Source organism: Sphaerodactylus townsendi, linkage group LG09, assembly GCF_021028975.2.
Source record: "Sphaerodactylus townsendi isolate TG3544 linkage group LG09, MPM_Stown_v2.3, whole genome shotgun sequence".
Taxonomy (NCBI): Eukaryota; Metazoa; Chordata; class Lepidosauria; order Squamata; family Sphaerodactylidae; genus Sphaerodactylus; species Sphaerodactylus townsendi.
In genome coordinates, this window is record NC_059433.1 from 51,396,755 (window position 1) to 51,420,617 (window position 23,863).

A 23,863-nucleotide genomic window follows, 5' to 3' on the forward strand; every position below is an offset into this window, starting at 1 on the left:
TGTTCTAGTAGCATTTTCTCCTGATGTTTCGCCTGCATCTTCAGATGCCAGCCACAGATGCAGGTGAAACATCAGGAGAAAATGCTACTAGAACATGGCCATACAGCCCGGAAACCACACAACACCCCAATGATTCTGGCCGTGAACACCTTCGACCAGTGGTGGGATTCAGCAGGTTCGCACCACTTCAGCAGAACCAGTTCTTAAAATGGTGCTTGTAAACAACCAGTTGTTAAATTATTTGAATCCTACCACCAGAACCGGTTGTTAAATTATTTGAATCCTACCACTGCCTTTGACAACACAAGAATGTCTGTCTATCTGTTAGTTTCTGACAAGTATCACCAGAAAATAAAGCTAGGGTCTCAAAACTGGCTGCCAGCATCAGGATAAACATAGGAATTGCGGTGCCAAAACTGAAGAGATTAAATCCAGAACAAGCATATATTATTTAAAATGGAAGTTTCTAGTGCCCACTAGAAACCCAGGAAGGTGAAGGAGGCATGGACACAGAAGGTGGATAATATTTCCTCCTTTAAAAATGGGACAGTTTAAAAAAAATGAGAACTTTTCTGAACTATACTTTAAAAACCAATCCTTTCTCTGTGACAGTGTACTTTTTAAAATTAATGGTTGTCCTGGCAACCACTGAAATTTTGCTAGGCATTTTAGAAACTTCTGTGGAGACTGAAGTCTTCCTGCAAGCTGGAGCACCTCAGCCACAGCTCCACAGATGGATAAGGCAGGTTATTTCAGTTCTATTGTTTTTACTGACTTCTTTTAAAGAAAAGTTTTATTGTTTGTCAAACAAAACATATTCAAAATAACTTATTGATATAGGAGAAAAATATGGTCAAATGCCACTTTCAGGCTAATCCCATTAAGCATACAGGTGCAGAGCCCATATAAAATAATATTGAGAGCACAGCTATGAGGTTGGTGTGCAAAGTAACCTGGGATTTATTCCTAATAAATAAATATGCTAATTAATTTATTAACTAATTAATTAAATCATCATATAAATTCAGGATACCTGACCATGACCACCAGCCTGGAAAACCCACAACAGCCAAAGTCAGGATAATTTTTCTCAACTTTCTGATATTTGGCTTTGGAAATATACCTGTAAATTGATTTAATCTGTCCAAATTTTAGAAACATCTAATGTAAAAAAGCAGAATTACAGACAGTTTAAAAACTACATAGATCTTGAAGGTGCTGAAAGTTTGTAACTGTCTTCCGTGTACCCAAAATCCATTTTACAACTTGTTCTGCTGTCAATTCATGTTCTATCACCAATTTTCTGTGGCTCTTGTCTTCAGTGGTTTGATGAAAATCTATCATGCTTTTAAGCATAGAAGAGCAGCTTTGAACTTCCCCTCCTGCATCACTGACACTGAATGGTCTAGTCCATACCTACAAAAATTCGACAGGGGTGTGTGATTTGTCTCTGGGCATCAAGCTTTTGCAATATGGAAGTCCTTCCTTCACATGCAAACACTGATACACACCAATCAGGAATTTAAACCCCTACCCCCAACCCTGTGCTTGCCTTGAAAACTCCTTGCTGGGGTCACCATAAGTTAGCTGCCACTTGACACCACTTTACACACACACACACATAGTGAAGATAGTGCAGGTTTTGCTAGACATCCTCATTCCTTCCATCTCCCTCAGATTTGACAGGCATTTGGCTAGTGTGGAAGAACTATTCTGGCTTCTGAAAAAGGAAAATTTTGTTCATTAACATTTTGGAAATTTTTGAGGATATCAACAAGCCTGTTGACAGGGTGATGAAGTCTGCTAGGTTTTTAGGAGCCTTTCTTTACATATATATAAAACCTAGCAGACATTGAATAAGATCAAAAGTCATTTCATGGGTCCATAACAGATTTTAAAAAGAGGAAGTAGGTAGCAGGAATGCATGGCCAGTTTTTACAATTAAGGGAATTAAGCACTAGAGTTTCCCAAAGATCTATTTTCAGTCTGCTGGTATTTAACTACATTATCTCTAATTGGGGGTATAAAATGAGGCAGAATATCTTTGAATGTGTCTACAAACATTTAGAGATTATATACTTGAACTAGTGAAAAGTGTTTAAAAATGCTCCTCATGAAGATCTCTAAATTAGATTTAGCAGTTTTGAATTGAGGGAGTAGGTATCAGCCATGGGTTTTGAAAGCTCAGGAACCATAGAGAAGGATAAATGGGGGAAGTCAATTGTGTGTCCTTTCAAGGATATATACTGGGATTAATGCCATTTAACTTTAATAAACTATAATGAGCAAGGGATGATTAGTTAAGTAGTAGAGTTGCAGATACAATTATTCAGGACAGTAAAATTCCTAGGCAAGTGTGAACGACACATCTATTCTTCAAAACTTGATATTTGGGTAATAAAAATCACAGATGAGCCAATCTAATTAAATATAGTGATGTATACTGGTCAAAAATCAATACATTTCACAAACATACTTCTGGAGTATAAACTGTTTAAACAGGAATAACACTTGAGTTACAATCCAAAATGCTAGCTCTGAGCACTATAATTTTTTTTATTTTAAAATCAAAATCACAAGTTCTTTAATATTATAACACAATCCATAGTGTAACCACATCTGAAATACTCTCCCAAATCCTTATTGCCCCATCACAAAAGAGACAACACAGAAATAGAGGGGTTACAATAATAAATAAGCTGAAACAAGGGGAAGGGGTCTTAATATAACAAACAAAAAAGTTAGGAAGAATGGAACAAACAGAAAATATTTACTGCCTTTCAAATAAAACTCTCGAGAACTGAGAATCTTTGAACTAATTGTTGATAGTAATGATCAGCAAAAACTAGAGTTGCCAAATCCCAGGTTGGGAAATTCCTGGGCCAGGGTTTGATGAGGGGAAGGACTTTAGTGGGGTATAATGCTATATACTCCACCATCCAAAGCAGCTGTTTTCTCCAGGGGAACTGATGTCTACAATCTGAAGATAGTGGTAATTCTGAGAAACATCCAAGCCCCACCTGAAGATTGGCAATCATAACAAAAATAACACTTCAAGCAACACACAGTCCATGTATGTGATCTGAGATCATGGTACTATAATGGCTACTACCATAGATGAATTAGAAAAAAATATGAAAGATATCTCTATTAATGGTTGTAGCCATTACTGTTGAAAATTGAACTTTCATACACATTACTTGTGAGCTTCATGGCTGGAAATTCATATACTGAACGAAATAGCCCTTTGGTCCAAACCACCAGTGCAACAGAGAGACATGTGGGGGTCATATGTCCCCGGATGCCATCCATTAGATCATGTGGGGAGTGCAAAATCCCCCCCCACACCCCCCCTCCTGTGGAGAGGCAGCCCCACCTGGCATTCCCCCCTCTGTCGGCCAGGACCACTGCCTTCCTCCTCCACCAGCTGAAGGAACAGCCTGCTGGGCTGGGAGCCTGCCACAGGCCCACCGGGCGTCCCTCAGCCAGGCCCCACCAGGCTGCCCGGGACCGCTACCTTCCTCCTCTACCAGCTGAAGTAGTAGCCCGGCCGGGCTGGGAGCCTGCCACAGGCCACTGGCCACCCCTCGGCACAACCCTGCCAGGCATCCTGGGACCACTGCCACCCTCCTCCACCGGCTGAAGGAGCAACCCTCTCCCTCCCCCCATCCCCCCATAGCCCAGCCTACCAATGATTAGGGGCTCAAGCTGGGTCCAAGGCTGACCCTCTTCCCCCCCCCAAGCTTGAAAGGGTGGGGGAACAGGGCTAGCCATTGGAGCCCGAGAGAGATGCACTGGCTGCCGTAAGTGGGGTGCAGTGCAGGCGCAGGGGGGCTCTTGGGCAGGTGTTGCCCCGGGCACCATTTTCTCCCAGTACGCCTCTGCTGATAGGTATAAAAGGTACAAGAATGACCAACTGTGGCTGCAACATATGGTTCAACATAACATAGTATCTTGAAGTAAGACTAACAGATTACACAGAAGTAGAATTACCAAAGTGTATTTGCAAATGCAAGATATACGATCCACCAACAATATGAACAAAGCAAGTAGTATAGACAAATTATCTTTCTACAACTGAGCATATATAAGATATGAATTATGAGGAATCAAACATTGATGAGTACATACTGAGGTTGATATTCTCACAATATCTTCTTCAGATTACATCTATTCTCTGTATACAAAATTCCTTATTTCTGTATACCCTCATGGTAATTTATGAATGCAGCGATAACAGCAAATGTCAAAGAAATGTTGTGTAGGAAAAGGTCTACATTTTAACAATATCAGAAGTAAATATTTAGGACACAAAAATTGCCAAAACAGGTGGTTCTTCCCACTGTGCATCCACTTTGAATTGAGGAAAAGGCTGATAATAACACTGTTTCTGTCCCCATCAGCCATGAATAGATAGGGATGAAAGTGATGTAGTGATTATATCTTTCTCAAGACCCTTCCCATCGCAGTGATCTTATACCAGAAATCTGAGCTCAGCTAGCGTAATTGTGAACTGCCATATTGATTTCCTAGAACTTTTTGTCTGTATTTCTGCCAACATTTATCATCAGTTATGGGTCAACTGCGATTGCTACAGAATATAAAAACATGACAGCAATTTTTTGAAGAGGAAAGATTTTAATGTAGTTTTTTCTTCAGAAAATCTGCTCTCATTTTTAAGACTCCTTTGGTAAGTTATATCTTAAAAGACAGCTTTAGAAGGACCTGGATGATTTAGTAAACAATTTAATTACATAATAAAGTGTTACTTTTGTTCAAGTTAAATCAAAAGTTACCAGTTGATCAAACATACCCCCATATTTTATTTTATTTTTAAATGAAAAGTTCTAGAACTGAGAAACGGGAAATTAGGGTGGGTCACAAAACATAGAGCATATTAGGCTTATTCTGTAGGATATGAGGTTATTGAGAAGAGTGCCTGTGTTGGACTGCACAGGTAAATCAGATTCACAGTGCAGCCAGAAATAACAAGCCAGAGAGTGAAGAGCTGGACAGCTCTGGGTGGTAAGCTGCTTTATGCTCTGATTGGCTAAGCAAACAGCTGACAAAAAAAACCTAGAAAAGACTGTTCTTTATGATGGAAAGTTAGAACAAATTTGGTATCCTGCCTATGAGCATCAAAAGTCTCACCTGTGTGTGAAATCTACTCTAAGGGACTTTTCAATCCAAGGGAACAGAGTCTGAACTGAAGTATTTTGAGTTCAGCATATGCTGATAGCAGTGGTTCACAGACATGTGAACTGGGAGATTGGGAAAGGCTGAAGTGGGGATGCAGAGTAACTTTCTACTCAGACCCAAAAATAGAAAAGAAGGAGATGTATATTCTAGTCAGGGAAGAATAACCTTAAACCAGTTAGAAAGGGAATTGTGCTCTGAGGAGGATTCCGTGGTCTGTTGTGTTTAAGACCTGTAAAGGTTAACTCGGGAGCGGGATTGTAAATTGGGTTTCTAATGGCTCAGGATACTGAAATAAGGGGACCAGCCTTCAAGAACCCAGTACGTTTGAGAAGCATTAAATAGAAACAATGAATTGATTAATGAAATTATAGCACCAACAAATAAAAATAAGAAACTGTGAAACAAATTGTTAATTATTATTCTTAAAAACTTCATCCAAGGGGCTGGGTGCCTGGCTGCAGCGCTACTACCAAGCCTGCCCACCCCCCTCAAGGAGGTTTCCTGGTGATGTGGAGAGGCTTAAAATGCTGAAAAGCCTCCTTGCCTCCGGGAAGCCCCCATTGAGCTGAATAGACTTATGCCACCTTTTCAATTGCATAAGTCATGGCTGTCAGCACAGTGGGGCCAATGGCTAAGAGGGAACCAAATAATTGGCTCCTCTCCAGTCATGTCCCTGGACCACCCCTGCTGTGTCAGTGGTGGGAGTGCAGAGAAATTGGCACTGCATCCTGCACTGGTTCCCACCACCAGGGAGGGCAGCGGCAGCCACACACTGATGGATTTGCCTCTCCATCAGGGCAAGTGCCCCAGAGAGGGCAAATCTGCCAGAATGGCCATGCATTGCTTCCATCAGCGAATTCACACACAGAGACACACACACGCCAGATGGGACTGTAAAGCCTGTGAAAATAACTGATTTTTATTTATTTTAATCCAGGCATATGTTAATGTTTGCCATTAAAAAAAATACCATTCTTGTTATCTAATGAAGATTTTTATTATTTGGACTTTGCCATTACCGGGGGTGGGGGGAGGGGAGTTTTCAAATTACAAAACACTCAACATCTTTCCAGCAGTTCCTGAAACTGAGTAAAAAGCCAGAAAAATATTTTCTTAAGGGTCGGATAGTATTATAACATTAACTTAAAAGGCCATTACACATCACCAAAGCTGGCTCAGTCTCTGGTGGGAAAATCTGCCTCAAAATTTGAGCTGCGCTCAAAATTTATTCAATAAAAATGACTCCAAAAATGCTCTATGGCAGTGGTGGTGAACCTTTGGCACTCCAGATGTTATGGACTACAATACCCATCAGCCCCTACAATTGGCCATGTTGGCAGGGGCTGATGGGAATTGTAGTCCATAACATCTGGAGTGCCAAAGGTTCGCCACCACGGCTCTATGGCATTCCAATTTGGATCAAGATTTTTAATGGAAAATCTACAATCTCATCTACTTCAAAAGCTCTTGGGCATACCTAATAGCGTTAAATGAACACCGCAATCTGTAACTGGATCAACAAAGTTTAGAGACGGAACATGGACCTCAACATTTCATTATCAGTTAAGAACTCATTTCCATTCTCAACCAACAAGCTTCTTGTTCTGTATGTTGAGTGACTCCTTTATTTCTGGCTGGTATAAATTTGTCTTGAAGATGCTCCTTCATTTAGGGTTGGATATAAATTCCCTGGTTGGCTTGGAAGAAAAGCTTATTCTGTGGCTAGTTGTTGAATAGTTAGAATCTCAAAGAAAGATGACTCATTTTTCACAGCTCTGATTTACTGCTGAAGAAGCTGCTCAAGCGGGATGCCAGCCTTCAGCTTGGTAGATCTTCGGGGCTGTGGAAAATGGGTCCAAATGGCTCTTTGGGTTCGGCCCCTCCACTTACCCTTCCAGCGCTGGAAGGCGGAGGCATCAGGAAGGGAAAGCCCCTCTGCCGGCAGCCACCTGATCCATGGGGCACCTGATCCATGGGCCACCTGATCCATGGAGCCGGCAGCCACCTGATCCATGGGGCAAAGGGGGGGTGGCTGCAGGGATGGCAAAGGGGAGATGGCAGCTGCTCTGGAGGGACACGCCCATGCTACCCTCCGACCTCCAGGAGTCGGAGGGTAGCATGGGCATGTCCCTCCAGAGCAGCACTGGAAGAAGTGAGTGGAGGGGATGCGAAAAGTGGCACCCTCACGCACAGAGCCGCTTCCGGTTCTGCCCCTCCACTCACCTTTCCTTCCAGGAGGGACACGCCCGCACTACCCTCCGACCTCCAGGCCATGCGGAGCTGCAGTATAAGGCTGAAAGAGCTGCATGCGGCTCCGGAGCCGCTGGTTGCAGATCCCTGGGTTAGTAGACCATGAGAGGCAAACTTTCATAGGATCTACTCCAAAAATCTGAGCTCTCTACTTTTTTTTGGTCTTATTTACACAATTGCTCAATGCCTTACCTAGCTTCTCTAGATATCCCACTCCATCAACGAGCATTTACGCTTGCCTGGCTTAATGTTTTGCCATCAAATGCTACAAGTAGAAAATACAGACAGATACTATTCCAGCAGTGATTATGCTTATTCAGCTGCAATACTCCAGATTCCTTATTACATTTATTGCTCAATTGCAAACAGTTTGTCCATCAATGTTTGCCACCGGAACAATGTACAAATGAGAAGAGCCTCAAAAGTCTAAAAGAAGATAAATTAATAAAGCTTCTTCTGAGAGTCAAAGGCTTATTTACAACAGATATTGTGAGAAAAATTATCAGCCATATAGCCCCAACTTATAGTAGAATGTAGTGTTTCCTGATTATCCTTATCAGACCTAGGCATGCCAGTTTTTAATCTCCTTGATGTTTTAACTGAACACCTTATAATAATTGTACTGACTTTTTTGTCTCAATGCCAATAAAGGTAAAGTTGAGTTGAGTAGATTTTGTGTGTGAGCCCTATGATATATTTACACAAATCTTCAGAAATATTTTCACAGTGAAATTGCTCTCCTTCTTGTTGTGTGAAGCCTGATGGCATGAACAGTCCTTAGCTAAGGTTCCACTGTTCTCTATACGCATATGCATTTCACACGTTCTTTCAGTCTTTAGTGCTATATTTGGAAGTTATATATGAAAGTTTATAATAATCATGCATTTTGGTCATTAACTCCTGGTTAAAGGATTCTTGGAGATTTGGAAGTGAAGTCTGGGAAGGGAGGGGCTTGGGGAGGGGAAGGACCTCAGCAAGGTATAATGCCACCCTCAAAAGCAGTCATTTTCTCTGAGGAAAACTTTTATCTGTAGTCTGGAGATCAGTTAGAATTCTGGGAGGTCTCCAGATGAGCAACTCTATAACCCATGCTTTTACACTGACATATGGTGTTATGTATATGACTAATACTCCATCCTAAACATTTAAGGGGGTGGCTGCCTGTAATAGCATCATATAATAGCAGCAACACCATCATGATTTCATGTGTACTGTTAGATTTGATTGTGTACCTACTACCTCTCATGTTAAACACTGTAAGTTTTAGGCCCGGACCATTAATTGTATAGCATTAATGCATATGTTTCATTTTAGCCCACAATTTAAAGATTTAGTTTCCCAACGCATGTACCAGAACAAAAACCTGTGTTCAAAATGACAAATGTATCAATTTTACCTTCATTATACACAATGAACAAGTCTTCTAACTCCCTTAGCAAGACACATGTCTATTTCCCAGATGGGAGGATCAAGAAAACTGCCTTGTCTCCTGCCCCTTATCCCATCCCTTGTATTTGACAACCAGATGATAACCTCACTGTCTCTTACACACATATTTTAAAAATATTTGAACTGTCAGGAAAGAACTATACTGGTTGTATAGATATAGGATCTCCTCAAAGATGGGCCAAACAAGTAGTGTGAAATGGTGTGAAAACAGTGTAAATCCTTTTACACCATTTTAAACCATTTTACACCATTTTCACACCACTGTTTTTGGTCCATGCGGAATCCGCCCAAGTGTTTCTTGAGACTATTTTTAAGTAAAGGTCACTCTTGTTTTTTTGAGTGAGAACAGCATGGATAAAGACATGAGAAAGTTCTAGCCCAGCTTGCAAAGATTCTGAATGTATTGATACAGACTTATTCTTCTGTTACCTGTACATTTCTTCTGATATTTGTGGATCTCAATAATATAGCAAACTGGCTTTCCATAGTTTCTATAGACTGACACTAAAGATATTAAATAAAGACCAAATAATAGTTGTTATTTATGTTAGGTATGTTCTACATAGAGGCTACAACATTTTACAGCCTTTTAAAGAATAACTTCACTGATTTAAACAGAACATTTGGCTTCAAACTGACAAAATAATTCATGCCTCTACCACATAACATTACTGAATTTTCTTTCTTTCTAGATTTATTTTCAGACGAAAATGCACTGAACAATCAGAGATCTCAAAGAAGCTCATTGCACAATGTCAGTTACTTACACTAAGTGATGGTAGTGCTATATGTTGCTAAGTGATAGTGAATACCAACTTTTTACTGAGCCCTTTGGGGGTAGGGCGGTTTACCAAATCGAATTAATAATAATAATAATAATAATAATAATAATAATAATAATAATAATAATAATAATAATAATAATAATAATAATAATAATAATAATAATAATAATAATAATCCTTGTCAACCATTTGGCACATTTCTCAGTCTAATACTTTAGTGTAAGGCCTTTTGGTTAGCCATGGTTTTACCATTGTTATAAAGTGCAGTTTGGCCTTAATTAAAAAGAATAGATGACAAATATAACCAAAAGAAAACAGTCACATAGATATATTTTCTTTGAGCTGTACATATGAATACTCCACTGTGTGTTGTCCCACTGTAGACCTAAAATGGCTGTATTGCAGGATGTCGTTGCCTGGTGACCAACTGTGCATCTCCTACACTACAGAGGGATGTGAGCACTGGGAGACTGACTTGCTTCTGTTGCTCTCCAAAAGCAAGACATTGAAATGATTAAATCTACATTTAACAAACTAGATGTTCCCTTCCTCTGTATGTTCCTTAAAGGTAACATAACCCTGTAACTGTGGATTGTTATCCAAGCAGGAAAAGGCAAAGAAAGATGAACTCTATGAGCAAGTGATTTATTAACTGTCCAGCCATTTAGTGAACAAACTAGAGGTCTGCTACTGAAAACCTGCAAGTTGCCCTTGCTTCAATGAAGTCTGGGTTGTATGTCTAGTGTGTTCCAGTGCAAACTCCCACCTGCTATCAGTCTCTCTTTCTTTCATTAGAATCAAGTAGTTAATTAGCCTCAGCCTGTCCTCTCCCCTTCTCTCTTTCCTTTTAATGCAGCAGTAATGATGTCTAATTACCAGCAGCAGTGGATTACAGAACTTTCAGGAACAAATCTCTCTGGCTGACAGCAAAGCTTAACAACAAACCTTAAAGCTTCAAGGAAAGAAAAATTCCAGACAATGAAAATTAAGCCCATTTGCTTATTGTTAGTCAAATGCGGGTGTTAAAATTGTTCTTTCATGTCTCCTGTTGAACTTTGAGGGGTGTGTCTGTTTTAAATATAAGTGTCAACAGCGAATTACTGTAAACTGGAATATATTTTAGTCACACTGACTTTTCAAATTGTGATTTTTAAAAAATCATAAGTTTAGGATGGTGCCAGTCAACTGTCCTGTGCAGTGTAGTAGCTAAATGCAGTAACCAGCAGCTGACTTCAACGAGGAATGATCATAAATGACTAAAGTCTTCTATAGCAGCTGTGGGATGAATGAGAAAGCAGCTAAAGCAACTGTCCATGGTGCCAGAGAGTAATGTAAGATAACTCTCATACACTTTGACTGCAAGAAGGAATTAAAATTACTTTGGAAAATCAAACATATGCAGTATGCTCTTAGATATCAGAATTTCCAGGTGAGAAATAGGACCAGGGTCCACCCTTATCAAGCCTCTGTCAGCATGGCGAATTGGCCATGCTGGTAGGGGCTGATGGGAATTGTAGTTCCTGAACATCTGGAGAGCCGCAGGTTCCCTACCCCTGCCTTAGATCAAGCTGAAAATGTCATACTAGAGCTTGCTGTGCCCAAAGGTATGAAGTTTGTGTTTCAGTAGCCAATTGTGTGCTATGCACTCTGTTTGAAGTTTATGCTGTAATGGAACAAATTATAAAAATTAAATGCTGAAATGGATGAAATCAGGGTTTTTTAAACCTTTGCAAGGAATGCTGAACCACATATTGAGCATGATACAGAGTAATATGCATGTTTGCATGCATGACTGCACTAGATGATGGCCAATAAATGAAGAGTACAAAAATGGTGAAAATTTTTCAGGATATATTATTAGTATTTTGTATCTCCACAATACTGGTGATTTGCAAAACTATCAGTGCAATATTAAGACCATTTTCCTGGGAGTAAGCCCCACTGGATAGAGTTGAATAGGATTTTGAGTAAACTTGCTCAGGATTGCTCTTCTTGTTAAGAATACATTCTTGAAATGTGTGTGACAAGTACATAGTTTTGCAGCCCATCAAGATAAACCTTAGGTGAAACAGCAAGTACTGGGTGAATCATAAAAGAGTCTGTCCATAGAAATGTGGCAGGATCAAGAGGCTAAATACTGGGTCACTCCATATACTTTTAGAAATGACACAAAATATGTAATTGGCACAGACATACACAACTTTTGAAGACCCCAAATACCAATTCATCTTGTTACATTATTGTTAAAACCAAATTATCTATTACATCTTGTCCCTGAAAAATAAGTCTTTTGGTAGCTTTAAATAGTAGTAAAAAGAGACCCACTAAGAAAAATAAAATTTGTTCCTCACAAACAAAAACCTATTCCAATAAATGGAAAATTCAATAAAATAAATCTGATTAAAACAAATTTATACATCTATGGTTTTAGTGTTGTGACTAGTGATATTTCGACCATGTTAAATATTGTAGTCAGAACTTTATAATTGATGAAGTTCATTGTTGGAATAAATTATTTTTGCACAGGAGCTGTGCTCAGTTAATGGACTCAAACCAAGCAATTTACACAGACTAATATGATGTTCAGTATTCAAAGTGTGTTCTCATAGGTAAACTTAAATCTTAAAGCCAGCAAAAAAAAGAGACATACCATTCTATATATTCACTTTTGCAGTCCATACTCAAAATGTAAACTATTTTTCAATACAGCTTCATATCTATACTTTCAATACATTTATACATAGAAAAGTACCTTGAACTTATGACTGAACATGGCACTTGCATCAGATTATGGCATTTTCCTCTATAACACTCACCTAGCTACATTATCAATAAGCCAAAAGCAATCTTTTTTATCATCCCAAACATTTCCCCTAGTCCAAAGTGAAAATTCAACTGGCACCTGACTGTTTTAACAAACCCTTGCATTTTCCCCCACTGCAGACTTTTTCACAAACCAAAGCGGAATATAAAATCCAAAATGCAAGCATTAGTGAAGAATAGAGATGTGAATGCAACCTACTTGTAACCAACAGTTCCCATCTTCTAAAACCGTAAATTCTGTAGCATCTGACACCAATACAACCCAGCATAATAGCTAGCTTTTCAGCTTGTGCCTCTGGAAGGCTTGCTCTACTTCTGAGATGGCATCAAGTGAGAGACTTGAGCAAGCTCAGAGAGAGAGAGAGAGAGAGAGAGAGAGAGCGATTTCCCCATTTGGTCATGTGCAAGCCTTTGGCTCTTTTGTTGATTACCCTGCCCTCCTCTTTCTGCATTCAGCCAGGCATGCCCCTGCTGCCCAGAGATGTGGGCTAACAATGAAAAGGAAGAAGCTGATATCCTGGGGAATCCCCCTCCCAAATCCACCACCAGCCCTTCCTGCTTGGCTTTGTGCCAAAAGGATCTACTGTGCTCTATCGATCGCAAATCGTCTAAGCCTGGGCAAAGCGTGGCTGGAGGACACCGCCACCGTTCCCCTCCCCCTTCTAGAACTACCGACGGCATAAGACCGTCTTCCCGCCTCCCCCCCCCCGCCTCCCCCCCCCCCAAAAGCAAGGAGAGGGAAAGGCAAGAACATTTCCACGGGGGTGTGTTTTGTGTATTTGCTGTGTAGAAGGAAGGAAGCATCACAAAGCCCTAGGAGAGGGGGAAAGGTGCCAAGCCACATGAAGCATTCGGGGGAGGGCGACTTGGGAAGGGAGGCGATGGAGCCGGCAGCCTGAGCCAGCCAGGGGGTGGAGGTGGCCGCTCCGGGGCTTCTGCCGCCGCTCCGACTTTTCCTCCCTGCTGTGGCTACACGCGAAGGCAGACAATTTCGCTACTCACCGTGGTTTTCACCGGCACGTAGAGGACTTGCTTCCCTCCTCCACCACCGGCCGCACCACCACCGCCACCACCAGCCACCTCGTCCGGACTGCCCAGCTGGAAGCCTTTGGATTTGACCCAGAATTTAAATTTGGCGTTATCCGTGGAGCTGCTCTCGGAGCCGTTCAGGAGCTGGACGATCCGCTCGTATTTTTTGCGGGTCACCGTCTTGGTTTTGCCCGAGTCCCCGTAAGTCCGGAGGCACCAGTCCTGAAACTGGCGGTACATGTCCCGGTCGCCGCTCTCCATAATCCCTGCTGCGCGCGACACACACCCCCAAAGCAGACCCGGGCCGGCTCCCCACGCCTCCGCGGCACCGCTTCAGCCCGGGCTCATGGGGAAAGGATCCCGCCGAGGCACCCGCCGCCACCGCCGAGGAGCAAGTCCCGCGGCAACCACTCCCCGGAGGGCTGCGCGATCAGTCCCAGAGCGGCTCCCCAGCAGTCCGGATCATTTTGTCAACTTGATTCCCCCACCCCACCCCACCCCACCCCCCATTCGCCTCGGTGCCTCCCAACGCAGGCGGGCAGACCTGGCCGGGCTCGCCTGTGCCTTCTACGGTACGTGACCGGTCCCTTCAATATTGTGCCAGCAAGCAGGACGATCCCGACGTCTCCGGCCAGCGGCTCTCGAGGGGTCTGCCTCCGTGGTGCCGAAGCCCCGGCCCCCGGCGGCGGCGGCTCAGAAATCGCGAAAGAGAAGCGGGAGAAAATAAAATATCATGGAGTCGGATTCTTCTCTCTCGGGCATCCGCTTCAGCCTGGATGGTGCAGGTTGGGTGGGGGGGGGGGGGGGGAAAAGCCCACCCTCCACCCCAGCCAGCCAACCCTCGCCCGCCTTCCCGTGTCTATCCTGGAGGACCCTGCTTCTCCCTGAAGCAACCTCTCAGCGCAGGATGGAGGCGTCGCTGAAGGGCAAATGGGTCTCTCCCCCCTTGATTATTCCAGATCTGGTCTCCGGGCCCCGGGTAGGTGCGACGGCGGTGGGATAGAAAGTTCTTCTGTGCTCGAGGAATCCAACGCGCAGCATGGAGAGAGTCCTCCTCGGTGGAGCCTTCGAAGGGTCGTCCGATTCCAAATCGGAAAATGTGCTCAGGGGACTGTTTGTTCTGAAGGGACGGCTGATGTTCCGCTGATCTCTTTGGAAAAGGCTTGGTTGGGACTCAAGGAGGGTGAGATCAGCCCCAGGAGGCGGTTGTCGGCTGTCGCTGGGGCGGCGTGCCTAATAGCGGCGCTGGCTCACGTCAGCCTCCTCCTGCCTGGACTATCCTGTGGCCTCTCTCCGGCGGCGGCCAGGCAGGCGAGCAAGTTTGGCGTCCGGAGGCGCGCCCAGAGCCCCCGCCTCCCGGCTGTCTGGATTATTGTCTCTCCCTCGGGCCCAGGCCACGGAGCCCCCCTGCCTCGGGAGCCCAATCGCTAGCGCCTCTCGACCACCCTCCACGCAGGCGGCGGCAGGCGCCTGCCCCATCCGACATCTATTTGCCGCCCGGAGAAGGGAGTTCCCATCCTCCTCTCTGCCGCCACACACTCCCACTCGGTCTCCCTGGCGCGGGCTCTCTCATGGCTCGCGGTCCCGTCCAGCCCCGGCTCCTCGCGCGCACGCGCGCGCTTCCCAATCCCGGATCCCTTCCAGAGCCTCCTCGAGCTCACAGGCGGGCAGGGGCAGGGGCGGGATGGCTCTGCCGCACTCCCGGCGGGTCTCCCTCCATCCGAAAGCCGCCGTGAGGTTGAGCAATGGTCTGGGCACCTTGCGCGCGCCGCGCCTCAGTCTTGTCCCAGGCAGGCACTTGCAAAATGGTCCGCGCCCGCCTGCTTCACCCGCCTCCTCCTCCTCCTCCTCCCCTCCCCTCCCTCCCTCCCTCCTTCCTTCCTTCCCTCCCTGCCCGCCTCTCTCTGTTCAGTGACTCCACTGGAAGGTCTCGCGGCGCAAGAACCGGGACTGACAGCCGGCAGCGCGAGCGGAGCGCGAGCAAAGCTCCCCGCTAAACCCCTCTCCCCCTCCCCACTCCTCGCCCGCCCTCCTCTGATTGGCCAGCGGGACAAAAGTTTCTGTGGAGACGGCTGAGCGGCGACGTGACGGACAGAATTGTCCCATTTAGGGATGCCGGGCAGTGCGCATGCTGCAAGCCGGGCGGCTGCAGGTTGGAGAGCGCCGCACGGGCGGGGCTGGCCGGAGCGGCGGCGGGCGGGCAAAGGTGGCGCAGGGGAGGCAGGGGGAGGATGAGGCAGCTCCGGAGCCTCTCAGCCACAGCCAGGTGGGAGGAGGGGGAGGGGCGTGCAAGGGGAGCGTTTCCATGGAGACTCCTCCCGGTCTAGCCTAGCCTCTCTCCCCCCTCCACCTTCCTGCCTCTTCTAGCCTCCCATCAGATCAGCTGACACATCATTAGCTTAGGACCTAATTATTGCTTATTGGAGCAACAAATGAGCGACAGGGCCAGCTGCAGGAGGCGGTGGCTAGGAGGGGGGATTCCCCCCGCCTTGAGCCCGAAGAGCGAAGAGTCCCGAGTGGCTCCAGGCAGCGCCGCCGCCGCCGCCGTGGCAACGCTGCTCCCCCGCCCATCTCTGCCTTGCCACTTTTGTTGACTTCCAGGGGACCAGATGATGCCTCTTGCCACAAGCTGGACCTCTCTTCAGGCCCTGGACCTGAAAGGCTGTTGCAGCTAGAAGGACTGAGCGCAGCCCGCCTGTCTTCGCTGCTCTCTTCAAGAACACGTGGCAGCAGGTGTCAAGTTGGCCGGTTGTCGCTTCAAATGGGGAAAGGGTTTTTCATGGGTTGCCTCAGCCCTAGCCCAGATCCGCTCCACAGTTGTGGCTGAGAGTGTGACAAAATACCATCACTCCACACGTGCTGCAGGATATTCCTTGCCAGTTGCATGCTGAGGAGGGGGAACTTCCAGATATCACTGGGTATATGAGTGTCTATACAAAATGCTGTGTGAGTTTTGCACTAGTGAGGAGCCCATGCTTCCTCAGAAGACAATACCAGTGAATCTGAGGGGACCTATTCCTAAATCAATTTTTGGATGCAACTGAGGTGGAAAAAATCTTGATAATATATCCCAATTTTCTTTATCTTTTTTTGAATGGAGCAATAATACACATGATTTTTTAAAAAAAACATTGACAATATAACCTGAAAGGCCAGAAAAACTAAATATTTTTTCCTTGGGGGCAGGAGGACAGGAGGAATGTAGGCTGTGACCCTATTCACACTTACTAGGATGGAAGCCTCACTGACCATTGTGGGATTTTGGCCATTCTGATAATTTTTAGCCTCTCAACAAGGGCCACATGGTGGGGTCATGATTGGTCAAGGTTTGAACTCAGAATAAAGTTAATTGTTGTTGTCACTCTCCACTTAAGGATTCTCTATCATTCTCATATTCTTTCTGCTGAACATATCTCAGACACCAGCTGTTATTATTCTAATAATATTCTGGTTTGTGTTCAGATTCAGCCATGACAGAACATGTTCCAGTCTGGTTGTGGTTGGTTTTCTGGGCTGTGTGGCCGTGGTCTGATGGATCTTGTTCCTAACGTTTCGCCTGCATCTGAGGTTGGCATCTTCAGAGGTGTATCACAGAGGGAAGTCTGTTACACACTGTGTCCAGAGAGAAGGGAATGTTTGGGGTATATATTGTCCATGTCCCAGGGTGGAGAACCAATCAGAGAATGTTTAGGTAGAACTTGTTATGCAAAGATGTGGTTGATAGTATTGTGTTGCAGGTGGGGCTTATCAGTCCAGTGAGTAATTCACCTTTTCATGCCCTGCAGCAGCAGCAGTATTGATGAATGCAAATCCTGTGTTTGGGTGGAGTCCATTGTTCATGAATTTAGCATGCCCAAGGGGTTTGCTTTTGGTATTTTTAAGTACTGGTAGCCAAGCTTTGTTAATTCTCTTCTTTCCTGTTAAAGTTGTCTTGGTGTTTGTGAATTTCAATGGCCTTCCTGTGCAGTCTGACAAAGTAACCTTCTGAATTGTCCAGAATTTCAGTGTTTTCAAATAAAATGTTATGTCCAGTTTTGTTTAAGACATGTTCTGCAACTGCAGATTTTTCAGGATGGTTAAGCCGACAGTGTCTTTTGTGCTCCTTAATACAAGTCTGAATGCTGTGTTTGTGGTTCCTATGTAGACCTTTCCACAGCTGCAGGGTATGTGATAGACTCCTGCAGAAATGAGGGGTTCTCTCTTGTCTTTTGTAAAGATCCTTTACATTTCCCCATATCATTCATCACAACATGCACCATGACCACTGATTCTTCCCCAGCACTATCTACTAAAAGAATCATGATGCAATTGGGGAGGGGGCAAGGTGCTGTGTTTTATGAATGCAAATATGTGCTTCTGGAACATATGAAGGTATAAATGGACTGAAGAAACCAAAAGATCCAGCACCCTTCATGTGATATCATTCGGAATTAATTTTTTTTTATAATGTTCTAATTAAATGAGAATTAAGGATGAATAGAAAGCAGTGCAAAGAAAAATAAAGAAATTGAATAGGAGAAATTCATTGTGGATTTTGTTTAACTTCTCTCATGGCAAACTGGCAGACATTTCCAGTTCAGAAAAGCTTTGAGCCATGGCTGCATGCACATACACATCCCACCTCCTCCTGATTTATACAGCCAGTTAGTGGGGAGGAGAGAGTGTCAATCATGTATTTGTTTCAGTTGTTCTGATCCTCTGCCTCCATAGGGATGCTATTAAAAGACTTTGCTGTCCTGGGATGCAGTGAGGAGAGACCATTAAGTCATCAGCCAATGCAGAGCTGTTGGCAGGATGTGAATGGCCAGTTGTGAGGTGGACTCTTGCCCATCCTAGTTGGTGAAAGCCAGCTGGAATGAGCTCAATGCTTTTCTTGCTGGAGCTTTTTCTGCTTCCCTTTGGAAGGGCAGTATAGTCATTTGAGTCTGGATAATTGTTTTTAAAAATCTATGTGCCATAAACTACATCTTACACCATCTCAGATTTTATTGTTCTTGGGAAAGATTGCTCAACAGGTGGTCAGTTCTAGATGCTTTTTGCTTTCCAGAACTCCAGCCATTGAATTGTTGCTGTTTTTTTTAACCAGGCATGAAACTGAGACTTTAAGCTTTTTGCCAGTGATCTGTGCCTAGAAATTGGCAGAGAAAATTAAACCACACTGTAAAATCTCTCCACAGCCTTTGCCATTAGCCATGAAGACAAATGAGTACATGGAGGAGAAATGGCATTGCATGTGTCCTCAGAAGGTTCCATGCACTTACAGCCAAATGCATGTAGGCTCCTATGAAAGTGATTCAGGATTCACTATTGTTCAGTCACATGAATATGAGCCTTCAATCAAAGATCTCATGTCTGTGCAATCCCTGAATGCATGGAAGTAAGAGCTGAACCCTGCTGGTACAATCCATCTGTGCATTCATGTAACTCTCAAACAGGGATATTGATCACAAGATATTGGTGGAACAATTTTGAGAGGATGGTTTTTCATAGACTTTTTTCTTGCATGTTTATCATTATTCCTAGTGATGAGATTACACAATTATGATGGGTAGTTCTTATTCTTCTCCTGCCCAGAGATGCCATATAATTGCTGGCAGTGGCGTACCTATGCAAACTGGAGCCCTGGGCAAAACCTGAGTTTGATGCCCCCCCGCCATGGGCAGCCGCCCTCCCCCACCGTGATGAAACAATGATTTTTTTCCACCAGGTCGTTTCAAAGTCACCATCACATTATAGAACATGCCCCAACTCACAAATCTGAACATCAATGAGCCATGCCACACAGCAGAAATATTTTTTTTGAAAAATTTTTCAAAATGCTTTCAAAATGTTTTATTACTGCTATGAAAAAAATTTATGGTGTTGTATCCAGTTCCCCCAATTGGGGGAAACAGCATCACTTTCAATGTTTAAACTGGGAACCTTAGAGTCTCCCTTTAAATCCATGCCGAAGGGGTGGATTTAATAACAACAACAACAACAACAACAACAACAATAACAACAACAACAACCTTTATTAGGCATTGAGGGAATAAAAGAAAGAAAGAAAGAAAGAAAGAAAGAAAGAAAGAAAGAAAGAAAGAAAGAAAGAAAGAAAGAAAGAAAGAAAGAAAGAAAGAAAGAAAGAAAGAAAGAAAAGCATTGGCAGGAAGGGGATGGATTTAAAAGGAGAATCTGGGGAAATTTAGGAGGTGCCTACTGTCGGGGGTGGAATTATTAAGATAGCAGCACCAAAATTGCAGAGTATCTTTGTGAGACCCTACTGATGATACCACCCAGGTTTGGTGAAGTTTGGTTCAGGGGGTCCAAAGTTATGGACTCTCAAAAGTGTAGCCCAATCTCCTATTGGCTCCCATTGGAAACAATGGGGGATGGGGGCACTCCCTTTAGGAGTCCATAATTTTGGACTCCCTAAACCAAACCTCACCAAACCTGGGTGATATCATCAGGAGAGTCTCTCGAAAAATCCCTATAATTTTGGTGCTGCTAGCCTAGAAACTGCGCCCTCTACAGGCCAAAAACGAAAAAACACTGAAAATACAAAAAACCCACAAACAAACCTGCATTTTTGGTGCCCGCCACAAGGAGGCGCCCTGGGAAACTGCCCACTTTGCCCAATGGGAGGAACACCTCTGCCTGTCAGGCTGGATTGGATTTTGTTTGCCAGGTGCAAACAGAGACCTGATATTTCAGTGTTTTGTTCAATAGTTTCTTGATATGTTTGTGGGTGATCAGCTGGTTGTTTCACTGTATTCCTTACTTGCCATGTCATACACAGCAATTGGCTTTTTGCACTTGTGCATTCTTATACACCCCAATTGAGTGCTATGCCTCCTCCCAACCTTAATGTGTAACTGGCCTACTTGGCAGACTACTGTTTAAATGGACAATTAGATCACTCACAAATCAGTCATCAATAAATACTGTGTTCCAATAAAATCCCACCCTCAGGTGTTCCTCAGTGATGCTAATGGCTGCCAATCAGTTTGAATCAGCACCATCTTTGTGCATGTTCAGTTTTGGGAAAGCCCATGCAAACTGGTTTGAGAGGCATTCACAGTTGCTCAGCATGAAACAAACAAATTGAATTATCAGCTCACATCTGATCACCAGCTTTGGTAAGTTCGACAGTTAAATGTGTTAATAGTAAAATTCACAGCATCCCTACTCCTGCCTAGCATCTTCCCACAAAGATCCATCTTATGGTTCTCCTATGGTTATATGCATATAAGAAGCCAGTGGGTGACATTTTGTGGATTTGTAGTCAACTTGCAGTTAAGTACTCACTTAAAGTAGGGCCAGAAATTTCCATGCTTTCATAGTGTCTACCCATGGCCAGGGATAACAGGAACTCAGATAAGATGTTTGTCCCCATGGTCAATCAAGCTGAAAAATGTTTTCTCTATAGCATACTGTTGGGGAGGTTTAAGAAAATATACAGTATGTTGTATTTTTGTAAGTGCTGTATAGTCAACTGTTTGTTGGTAGAAGAACAATGGATATAGCTAATGTGGATCCTGAACTAGTCAGGATGTGGATCCTGAACTAGATGCTAGTTTCTGAAGATGATTAAAATTCTTTTAGATCTTTTGGGGCAAATGACTGTCACTTCATGCAACTTGCCAGAGCTACATTGATGTGACACTGGTGTTTCATACAGTAACATAAAATGTGAATGACAAACATCTCTCATCATATGGTAAACAGACACTGAGAAGCTGCAACTAATTGTGGCCCTGTACTCTAGAGCTCTGAAATACATATCTGACATCCAAATGTAATGTGTTTTACTGCAGGGAATATTGATGTAAAGAGATGTATTCAAGGCCAGTCCTAGACTAGAGCACCCACCTCCCTTCCCTCTGCTGCACTTTGGAGAGGCAGGAAGATAGTGCCTGCCCTACTCACCCCTCCTCCACTGATCCATGGTGAGAAGCAGCTGCCAGCCTCCTCATCCCCAGCAGTGGGGTGAGGCCTCACTATGGGGTTTGGCAGTGCCCAGCATTAGGGCATGCCCATCCTTGTCAACCTCATGGTACAGCAGAAAGCTTCAGCCCACCTCATCACTCCCTACTCATCACCATCAGGAAAGGCACAGTGGAGGGATGTGGATCAGGCTGATCCTACCCTCCTTGCTCCCACCCCATCATCTCTAGCACAGGGAGGGATCAGAGTCCAATGGTTACCGGATGGGGCCAGGGGCATCTTTTGAGGTAGACCACAATGCCATGGATGAGCAGAGGTGCACCTTTCTGGCTCTGGTACCATAAGCAATTGCCTGTGGCCCCCTAGTGGATAGCAAAACTTAAAGGGGATAAACCCGAACCACTATTCAATCCACAAAATAGGAACTCATCACAAACCGGTCTGAATTTTGAATTTTCATATTTGACTGTGTAACTGCATACATTGGATTTTGAACTTGTGCATTTGATTCCAAAACGGTGTGCATTTGATTTTGTTCCCTGAGGTCACTTTCTGTCTTTAATTTTTGGATTGCTGATATAATTGTATACTAGTTAGACCTACAGGATTCAGACCTGCAATGTTTGCATGTATGTTTATTGTTTATATACATTAAATATTTGTGTGTTAGCATACACGTTTCTCAGTTGGTTGTAACATTGTATAGTGGTTCTGGTTTTTCCCTTTAAGTTTTGCTGTTCTGGCACACTATACTTCTGCTTTGGCTTTTCCTCCTAGTGGTTAGGCCAGCCCTGAATGTAACACTGGCATAACAATAGGCAAACATGATTCCTGTGTGACATGAACATGACTGGCCTAGTTGACCTGTGGAATTTGGAGATGGATGACTCCTGAGTGCCCTTTCTCCTTCCATAGAGGCCAGAATGTCTAATGGTTTCTTGAGGATCATCACATGATGCAAAATTTGGGCAACAAAAAGTTGGGCAGACAAAGTAAAAGTGGAGAAAAACTCAAAGCAAATATTACTGAACATAGTTGAGAGCACATTATTATGTCTCTTCTGAGGTGGTGATTGCAATACAGTGAGCTTACTTTTCTGCCACCATTTCATTGGCACAGTGCCATGTAGCAAAGTGTTTCCAACTTGTCCGGGGGCTTTTATCTCATGCCCCAGAGACCATTGAACTGGAAAACATACAAGCCTGTTGTGATTCCTTTGCAATGCATTTTGCAGATAAAATTGCTCATGTCCCCCGTGACTTAGACACCACATTTGGATTGGTTCAGTCTTAGAATGGTATTGGAGAGCAGTTTGGTCTTAGTTGGGAGGATGACTTTCAGTGAGGGCTGATAGGGTAGACAAGTGTGAGACTCACCACATCTAGTCTTGAACCTTGTATCATGCCCAGCAGGGTTGATTGACAAAATCCAGGAGTCTGTAGTAGTAGAAAACAGCAAGAGTTCAGTAGTACCTTAAAGACTGACATTTTCTAGTAGAATATGAGCTTTTATGAGTCACAGCTCACTTCTCTGTGGGAGGGCTCCAGCCACTTTGAAATTCCAACCATTTTGAAAGAAACAGTGGTGAAACCCTTCCTGAAGAAGACATTGGACCCAAATGACTTAAACAAATACTAAAATGGCTAATAGCTAACATTCTATTCTTCAACAAAGTGCTTAAGTGGGTAGTAGCTATGCTACTTCAGGCTATTTCTGAGAAGTTAGATTACCAAGGCCCATTTCAATCTGGATTCAGTCCTGGTTTTGAAATGGAAACAACTTTGGTCTTTGTTTTACGGACAGTGTTATGCTGCTTATGTCTCATGGCTTGTGTTTTTAATGGCTTGTAAACACTGGTGTTAATTCCAAGCCACCTCAAGCAGGGCTCTGAAGTGGTGGGGTAAAGATATTGTAAAGAAATGAATGATAGACTTGGAGCAAGTTACCACAATGAGTGATTGGTAAACTTTTAACTAGTATTTCTAGCAACAAATATGCTCATGTTCATTCTTCTTTGTTTTCTACGGACTATTTGGGGAAAAAAAACCCATAGAATTCAGAGAGACAGATTTATGGCAGACACAGTCAATGAACAAAAATGGTCATCTAGGTGAATAGTGTTTTCTTCTGGAAAAGCTATCTCCACTTCCATGTGAATGAAGCTTCCCCACATCTCCAGTGAAATGGGTCGCTTGTATTAATCCTTTTTTTTTGTTTTCTAGGGAACATGTACTACTTGCTATTTGGAATTTATTGCCTTGTAGACAAGTGACATTCCCAACCAGCTTGAATGTATTGATGTGATGTTTAAAGCCATTAAATAAATATGGGTATGCAGCCACACTGTGCCTTTACAGAAACAGCAACATAATGATCTCTAGCTGGGTGTTTCTCAGCACTGC

At 43.7% G+C, this 23,863-nt stretch overlaps 1 protein-coding gene across 4 annotated transcripts in view; it reads right to left on the reverse strand.

Moving 5' to 3' along the window:
- Positions 1 to 14,354, reverse strand: part of NOL4 (nucleolar protein 4) — a 171,178-nt gene extending 156,824 nt beyond the window's left edge. For 3 of the 4 annotated variants that reach the window (XR_007245470.1, XM_048507906.1, XM_048507905.1), the window contains exon 1: positions 13,509 to 14,354. Coding sequence is in view for 2 of the 4 variants with exons in the window: in XM_048507906.1 (XP_048363863.1) it covers positions 13,509 to 13,796 (288 nt within the window). In the remaining 2 variants the exon portion in view is untranslated. Of the gene's footprint in view, positions 1 to 12,705; positions 12,818 to 13,508 lie in introns of those variants that run through there. The other variant, XM_048507907.1, reaches the window with a different exon arrangement.
- Between the last annotated feature and the right edge of the window lie 9,509 nt (positions 14,355 to 23,863).